Genomic DNA, 9,343 nt, shown 5'->3' on the forward strand with positions numbered 1-9,343 from the left:
CCTCGCTAAAATAAAAAAGTAACCATTGCAAAATAAAAAATTGGCGTATTTCACTTTATTTCTCTACCTTATGTTACAACTGCTGTCACGTTATACCAGTCAACATAGTCGTGTTTGTATAGTCCATCTAGCACTGACATTATCCAATCCTGGTTTGCCTATACGCGTATTTTCTTCAATACCTCTAATCCCTACAATAACTTTTAAAGGCACGACGTGGACACAAACTCTAATGCCTGATAAACAAGTTGTGACAACGTGCTGAACCGTAAGTTCCCTAGGGATGGCGTATTAAGCAGAAATCTTTTAAATTCCATTTAGTGCCACACCCCAATGCGAGCGTTTATAAATCGCCAGTTGTCTTATGGTGTGAAGAACAAAATCACTAGCGAAGGTGCTTTAAGCATACTCTTCAATTCTCTATTTACATGTAATTTTTAATAGATTAATCACAAAGGCCGATAAGGTGAATACAAAGGTAACAAGCCTTTAGGGGTTACCACCTCTATGTAGTGTTTACCATGTAGCTTGTGTTGTGGCTTTCATTAAGTATTATGCACACACAAATGGTGCAACAAAATTTGTAATGGATTGCTCGAACGTGGTTGGTGGTGTTGTGGCTCGAATGTGGTTCGTGGTTTGCCAGTGACCATGTATGAGTTGGGGTTGTTCCACACAACTTACACAATATTCAAATTTCATGATGGCCATGAAAATTTCTTGCCATATGGTAAACATACAACAATGTGTAACAACGTTAATCAACATCACATCAAGACTTGACTAAAAATAGTTCCAACAATAGTGATGATTTCTTGTATGTCAGCATGACGATACTGAGACCTGTAAAAGAATTAGCAGGCACTGAAGTTAACCTTAAATTAAACACTCATGCAACTGACCTGGAACATTGGTCACAAAACCAAAAACACTTGTTTCGATATCTGATGACACAACCCAGCAGGCAAAAATTGTGCCATTCCAGGACAACAGCATAATTATGAAACAAATAGTTACTACAACACAGAAGGCTTACTGTTGTACTGTCTACACTGATATACCATAATTTAAAAACATAACAGGTAGGCATTAAATACAATACACTTAACATCTGGGTACTAGGAAAAAATCACTAACATCACAACATGTAAACTGACCTAGAAATTAACACCCTTGATGCCACTACAGTCTACAATGGGTATTTGTTTGAACCCATCAACACTATACCCGATACATCTGAGTAGACTGACCTGAAATTCACATCACTAGTATACAGTGATAATTGATAACTACATAAACAACAATTGCAATAATACAATTCCTCTGAACGTTAACTGACCTGAAATTCATGACACCTGTATCTTTGTTCTTGCATGGTCTCAACTTACATATGTACCATGATCACATTCAACTGCTAGTGGATAAACCAGTATGACCAGATGGCCTGCAAAAACCAACAAGCAGGTGTTAAATACAATACACCTAAAGCCTGGAATATGAAAAATATTATATAAGCATTATTCCACACTGATATAGTAATAGATTATAGGATGTTGTGGAACTTGCATAAACGTGTAAACTTGAACATGAGGACAACTGCATAATCTGGACACTTGGAATTGTCCAATACCTGATGAACAAGTTAGTACTAATGACATTCACTTCAACATTTTATCCCAGCTGGGTGAATCTCTTGTAACTGAGTAAAAAGCTGTCCTGCAACCAAAGTTCTACATTTCGATCTGTGGTTGAGTGTACATAAACTGACCAGGAAAATCAGTATGCCATAGCCGGGGTATGGAAATGGTTCCTTTCCTTCTGTTGTGACATTACTTACAGCTGACTGGTAAATGATCATCGATGTCCCCGTGGACCCCAACAATGAGTATATCAATAACTTCCGAGATAACTTCACAAGTTGGAATGAATTTCCTTTCAACATGTGGTGGAATGAATTTCCTTTCAGCATCTGGTGGACAGGTCCATAAACCCTATCGCACAAACACGGTGAATCAGTGTGTGGCGATGTGACACGTTACACAAACTTCACTCCTCGTTTCGTTAGCATTCAAGACCGGCATATATCATAGAGTAGCTCGATCAGTATTCTTGACTCTTACTTCTTCAAGCGTTGCTCAAGCGATGTAGTTTCTCACGAGGGGCTCGAGTTTCTCATTAAAGTCGAGCCGATTAAAGTACGCCTCACCATCTAGTTACATTCTTAAACCATTCAATTTAAAACCACGTATCACGAGTGTCCGCTTAAGGTAATTAGGGACTTTCCACGAGATTTCCCCTAAATAGGTCCCGTGTTAGTTGTCAATCCGGTGGATTCTGGTGGTAAACATGGTTCAACAATGCGGTAAGTGTACATATGCTATCAATAATTGTTTGTGCACTGCTAAACTAAGTTATTTATTGTGTAATAAGCATGCTTGAGGAAGGGTCTGGGGGACGACACTAATGTTTTGACAGCAGTTGATGATGGCCAGGCAAAGAACTGCGAGAAGAACTACTGTGATAGTGTGATAGTAGGGAAAAATACCCACCCCTATAGCTCTGCCTAGGGGCATTATCTACAGCTACTGTATTATGTTGCCGATATGTACATCCGGGCCAAGAATAAAGGTGAAAGTGGTAGTAAGGCTCAATCCTATTATTCTGCAGAACAGGCAAGGGAGTCTGGGACTCTGGGGGCATGCTCCCTCAGGAAAGTATAAGTATTTCAACTTTTTTGTTTTAATTGCTTCATCAAGTATAAAAATTTCAGTCAAATGGTGATGATCGAGCCTCTGGTCTTATGCACTGGTTGGAGTGGTTGTATCGATACTGCAGTGTGGCAACCTTGAAGGGTTAGTGCTGGCATTATCCTTGGCAATACTATTCCATCTCCCCGAGTCTTGATGATTGAGTCCTCCATTCCTTTCTCTGCTGCTCCAATCCTGAAGTTGTGACCACAGTCAAAAGGTGACGATCGAGGCTCTGGTCTTGCATCTATACTGTACTGCAACACCCTTGAGGGGTTAGTACCGGCATTGTCCATCGCAATATTGTTCCATCTCCCATATACAAGTCTTGATGGTTGAGTCCTCTATTCCTTTCTCTGCTGCTCTAATCCTGAAGTTGTGACCAAAATAATAAAAAAATGGTTATAACATGATAAATGATTATGGTGATAACAATTACAAATGTATTTATAGCTGTGTAGCAACTGTAAACTAATTCGTCACTTGCAAGTTTAATTAGGTGTCTGAAGCATTTAACATGCACAGATATGAGATATATTCATCACATGCTGGCAGTAAAGATAGATTTACTCTAATAGAACAGTCATACTACACCGTAAATTCATATTTCCGAATTTACGGTGTTATGAAACAATCATTATTATGTATGGATTTTACTGACTCTCCAAGATAATATTCTGCATTAATGTTAATTGCTCATTTCCAAAAAAATGCCTTTTAAACCAAATGTAGAGTCTATCACTGACAAAAATGAGTGATATCCACCCCAAAAACACCTTCACTGTAAAAAAGGTGCGCCCAAGAAACTACAAGTACCTGGAACCCAATGTAAAAAAACAAAAAGAAAACAGATCAGCTGAAGTGAAAAGTAACTGGTAACTTAAAGAGCTGATATCTGAAGCGGCCAAGAATACAATTACTAAAGTTTAATCCATGCAAGAACACCTTGACTATAAAACAGGTGTGTACATGAAAGTAACTGGCAACTGAAATGGCTGATATCTGAAGCGGCCAAGAATGAATGGTCATATACAACTAATTCAAAATTTTAACACTGAACCTTTATAATTCAGCTGTGTTCTATATTCACTCTTGCTGCATCGTAAAGTAATTTCTTTTAACTCTAATTGGCTGGTAATTTGGCCGCCTTTTTTAATAGTCAGTATAATAGAGCAAAAAAGGCTACCAAATTACCAGCCAATTAGAGTTAAAAGAAATTACTTTACGATGCAGCAAGAGTGAATATAGAACACAGCTGAATTATAAAGGTTCAGTGTTAAAATTTTGAATTAGTTGTATATGACCATTCATTCTTGGCCGCTTCAGATATCAGCCATTTCAGTTGCCAGTTACTTTCATGTACACACCTGTTTTATAGCCAAGGTGTTCTTGCATGGATTAAACTTTAGTAATTGTATTCTTGGCCGCTTCAGATATCAGCTCTTTAAGTTACCAGTTACTTTTCACTTCAGCTGAGCTGTTTTCTTTTTGTTTTTTACATTGGGTTCCAGGTACTTGTAGTTTTTTGGGCGCGCCTTTTTTACAGCGAAGGTGTTTTTGGGGTGGTTGTAGTAACAGCAAACAATATCTAATCCAAAAAAGCCAAGCTGTAAAAAAAGATGTGGCCCTCAAAAAGGCTATGGTGAAAAAAGATGTGAAATCCAAGGTGGCGGCCAAGAAATGGCTGTGATGGTAGGTTAATGGTAAAAATTTTAATAACGATAATTCAGGTGAATTTTGTGCCAAGACCAAGAAGCACCAAAATTCACATAATTGTTGTTATTAAAATTTTTACCATTAACCTACGATCACAGCCATTTCTTGGCCGCCACCTTGGATTTCACATCTTTTTTTCACCACAGCCTTTTTGAGGGCCACACTCTTTTTTTACAGCTTGACTGCTTTGGAATAGATTTCATTTCTTTTTGTATTACATGTCAATTATTCCCTATAACAGATAACTGTTTTTGCAGCTGATCTCCTTACTGGATGACTTGAAATGTACGTAGCTGAAGTCTCTACAGGGTGATGTGCTTGTAGATGAACTCTCTACAGGATTCTCTCTGCAGACTGACTTTTTCTAGCTGAACTTTCTGCAGGATTGTCTGTTGGTAGTTGAACACTCCACAGGGTGATCTGATCCCTCTATAGGGTTACTTGTTTGTAGCTGAACTATCTACAAGGTGATTTGTTCATATCTAAACTCTCTACAAGGTGATCCTTCTAGCTGATCTCTCTACAGGATGACTTGTTTGTAACTGTACTATCTGCGGGGTAGTTTTTTATTGTAACTGAACTCTCTACAAGGTGATCCTTCTAGCTGATCTCTCTGCAGGTTGATTTGGTTGTAGCCGAACTCTCTAAAGAATGATTTGCTTGTAGCTGAACTCCTTACATTGTGTCTAGTTTCTAGCTGATCTCTCTATAGGGTGATTTTTTGTAGCTGAACTCTCTACATGGTGATTAGTTTCTAGTTGATCTCTCTACAGGTTGATTTATTTGTAGCTGATCTCTCTACAGTAGGTGATTTGTTTGTAGCTGATCTCTATGCAGGTTGAATTGTTTGTAACTGATCTCTACAGGGTAATTTGTTTGTAGCTGAACTCCTTACAAGGTGATTTGTTTGTAGCTGATCTCTCTGCATGTTGAGTTGTTTTAGCTGAACTCTCTACAGGGTGATTTGCTTATAGCTGAACTCCTTACATTGTGTATAGTTTCTGGCTGATGTCTCTATGGGGTGATTTTTTGTAGCTAAACTTTCTATAAGGTGATTTGTTTCTAGCTTATATATATATATATCTAATCCAAAACAGCCAAGCTGTAAAAAAGTGTGCGGCCCTCAGAAAGGCTATGGTGAAAAAAGATGTGCAATCCAAGGTGGCGGCCAAGAAATGGCTGTGATGGTAGGTTAATGGTAAAAATTTTAATAATGACAATTCAGGTGAATTTTTGTGCCGCTTCACAAAATTTACCTAAATTGTCATTATTAAAATTTTTACCATTAACCTACCATCACAGCCATTTCTTGGCCGCCACCTTGGATTTCACATCTTTTTTCACCATAGCCTTTCTGAGGGCCGCATACTTTTTTACAGCTTGGCTGTTTTGGATTAGATTTCATTTCTTTTTGTATTTGTATACCCCAAAGCCGGCCTATGGCCAGCTTTGGGACTTTTTTAACCTATGTTTTTTTTCTTTACTACAGGAAGAAGAAAAAATGAAGTAGATGTACTTTAAATATTTTATCAGTAAATGTACAAATTATATATATAATACATATGTGACCGGATTTGCGAAAAGGGGCCTTCCACACACATCCAATTTGCCAACTTTGACAATTGATAACTTCAGATTGGAAAGAGCTATTGCCTTGAAATTTGGGCAGTGGTGATTTCTTTGCAGCTGAACTCTCTACAAGGTAATTTCTTCCAGCTGATCTCTCTACAGGGAGATTTGTTTGCAGCTGAACTATCTACTAGGTAACTTCTTCTAGCTGATCTCTCTACAGGGTGATTTGTTCGTAGCTGAATTCTGTACAGGTGATTTTTTTGCAGCTGAGCTCTTTACATAAATGGTTTCTTTGTAGCTGAACTCTCTACAAAGTAACTTCTTCTAACTGATCTTTCTACAGGGTGATTTGTTTGTAGCTGAACTATCTACAAGGTAATTTCTTCTAGCTGATCTCTCTACAGGGTGATTTGTTTGTAGCTGAATTCTGTACAGGTGATTTGTTTGCAGCTGAGCTCTTTACAGAATGGTTTCTTTGTAGCTGAACTCTCTACAAGGTAATTTCTTCTAGCTGATCTCTCTACAGGGAGATTTGCTTGTAGCTAAACTATGTACAAGGTAACTTCTTCTAGCTGATCTCTCTACAGGGTGATTTGTTCGTAGCTGAATTCTGTACAGGTGATTTGTTTGCAGCTGAGCTCTTTACAAAATTGTTTCTTTGTAGCTGAACTCTCTACAAAGTAACTTCTTCTAACTGATCTTTCTACAGGATGATTTGTTTGCAGCTGAACTCTCTACATGGTGGTTTCTTTGTAGCTGAACTCTCTACAAGGTAACTTCTTCTAGCTGATCTTTTTACACTGCATATTTGTTTGTAACTGAGTTCTCTACAGGGTGATTTGTTTGCAGCTGAACTCTCTACATGGGAGTTTCATTGTAGCTGAACTCTCTACAATGTGACTTCTTCTAGCTGAACTCTCTACAGGGTGACTTGTTTCTAGCTGAGTTCTCTACAGGGAGATTTGTTTGCAGCTGAACTCTCTACATGGTGGTTTCTTTGTAGCTGAACTCTCTACAAGGTAACTTCTTCTAGCCGATCTTTCTACAAGGTGATTGAGTTTTTTGCAGCTGAACTCTATACATGGTGGTTGCTTTGTAGCTGAACTATCTACAATGTGACTTCTTCTAGCTGAACTCTCTACAGGGTGACTTGTTTCTAGCTGAACTCTCTACAGGTGATTTGTTTGCAGCTGAACTCTCTACATGGTGGTTTCTTTGTAGCTGAACTCTCTACAAGGTAACTTCTTCTAGCTGATCTTTCTACAGGGTGATTTGTTTGTAGCTGAATTCTCTACAGGGTGATTTATTTGCAGCTTAACTCTCTACAAGGTGACTTCTTCTAGCTGAACTCTCTACAGAGTGATTGATTTTTTTTGCAGCTGAACTCTCTACATGGTAGTTTCTTTGTAACTTAACTCTCTACAGGGTGATTTGTTTGTAGCTGAACTCTCTACAGGGTGATCTGTTCATAGGTGAACTCCCTATAAGGTAACTTCTTCTAGCTAATCTTTCTACAGGGCGATTTGTTTGTAGCTAAGTTCTCTACAGGGTGATTTGTTTGCAGCTGAACTCTGCATGGTAGTTTCTTTGTAGCTCTACAATGTGACGTCTTCTAGCTGAACTCTCTACAAGGTGACTTGTTTCTAGCTAATCTCTCTACAGGGTGACTTGTTTCTAGCTGAACTCTCTGCAGGTGATTTGTTTGCAGCTGAACTCTCTACATGGTTTATTTCTTTGTAACTGAACTCCCTGCAAGGTGACTTCTTCTAGCTGATCTCTCTACAGGGAGATTTGTTTGTAGCTTAACTCTCTACAGGTGATTTGTTTGTAGCTGAACTCTCTACATTATGGTTTCTTAGAAGCTGAACTCTCTACAAGGTAATTTCTTCTAGCTAATCTCTCTACAGGCCGATTTGTTTGTAGCTGAACTCTCTACATGATGGTTTCTTTGTAGCTGAACTCTCTACAAGGTGATTTCTTCTATAGCTGATCTTTCTACACTGTACAGGGTGATTTGTTTGTAGTTGAACTCTCTACATGATAGATTCTTTGTAGCTGAACTCTCTACAAGGTGATTTCTTCTATAGCTGATCTTTCTACAGGGTAATTTGTTTGTACCTGAACTATCTACATGATGGTTTCTTTGTAGCTGAACTCTCTACAAGGTAACTTCTTCTAGCTGATCTCTCTACAGGACAATTTGTTTGTACCTGAACTCTCACATGATTGTTTCTTTGTAGCTGAACTCTCTACAAGGTGATTTCTTCTAGCTGATCTTTCTACAGGGTGATTTGTTTGTAGCAGAACTCTCTACAAGGAAACTTCTTCTCTCTACAGGGAGATTTGTTTGTAGCTGAACTCTCTATACATGATTTGTTTGCGGCTGAATTCTCTACATGATGGTTTCTTTGTAGCTGAACTCTGTACAAGGTAACTTCTTCTAGCTGATCTCTTTACAGGGTGAATTGTTTGTAGCTGAACGATCTACAAGGTAACTTCTTCTTACTTATCTCTCTAAAGGGTGATTTGTTTGTAGCTGAACTTTCTACAAGGAAACCTCTTTTAACTGAGCTCTGTACAAGGTGAATTGTTTGTAGCTGAACTATCTACAAGGTAACTTCTTCTAGCTGATCTCTCTACAGGATGATTTGTTTGTAGCTGAACTATCTACAAGGTAACTTCTTCTAGCTGATCTCTCTACAGGGTGATTTGTTTGTAGCTGAATTCGGTATAGGTGATTTGTTTGCAGCTGAGCTCTTTACAGAATGGTTTCTTTGTAGCTGAACTCTCTACAAGGTAACTTCTTCTAGCTGATGTATCTACAGGGTCACTAGTTTGTAGCTGAATTCTCTACATGGTGGTTTCTTTGTAACTGAACTATCTACAAGGTGACATCTTCTAGCTGATTTTTCAACAGGGTGATTTGTTTGTAACTGAACTCTCTACAAGAAAACTTCTTCTAACTGATGTCTGAACAGGGTGAATTGTTTGTAGCTGAACTCTCTACAGGGTGATTTGTTTGTAGCTGATCTCTATACAGGTTACTTATTTCTCACTGATCTCTTGAATTCTGTTCAGAGTGACTGCTCTATTAGGATGACTGCTCTATTAGAGTATCTCGATCTCGCACTTGCTACACCAAGTTGGATTTCGTGTTATAACTCCGTGGCTTTAAGTCTGATTCTTCTACACCATTGAAGAGCCTTTCTAAGATGATAACTCCATCTGTACAGCGATTTCAAAGCATTACCCCAAGTGGTTTATCTGGTAGGCGTGGCAAGAATAAGAATAATAATAATAAAATTAAA

At 38.4% G+C, this 9,343-nt stretch overlaps 1 protein-coding gene across 12 annotated transcripts in view; it reads right to left on the reverse strand.

The window, feature by feature from the left end:
• LOC136246591 (uncharacterized) overlaps nt 1-2,296 on the reverse strand; it is a 108,199-nt gene extending 105,903 nt beyond the window's left edge. Inside the window, exons 1-4 of one of the 12 annotated variants that reach the window (XM_066038101.1) lie at nt 2,121-2,296; nt 1,631-1,991; nt 1,340-1,444; nt 1,158-1,289 (exon numbers count right to left, since the gene is read on the reverse strand). Coding sequence is in view for 2 of the 12 variants with exons in the window: in XM_066038109.1 (XP_065894181.1) it covers nt 1,340-1,350 (11 nt within the window). In the remaining 10 variants the exon portion in view is untranslated. The other 11 variants (XM_066038100.1, XM_066038099.1, XM_066038096.1 and 8 more) reach the window with 11 other exon arrangements.
• Nucleotides 2,297-9,343: the final 7,047 nt, after the last annotated feature.

This window comes from Dysidea avara, chromosome 2 (genome assembly GCF_963678975.1).
Source record: "Dysidea avara chromosome 2, odDysAvar1.4, whole genome shotgun sequence".
Taxonomy (NCBI): Eukaryota; Metazoa; Porifera; class Demospongiae; order Dictyoceratida; family Dysideidae; genus Dysidea; species Dysidea avara.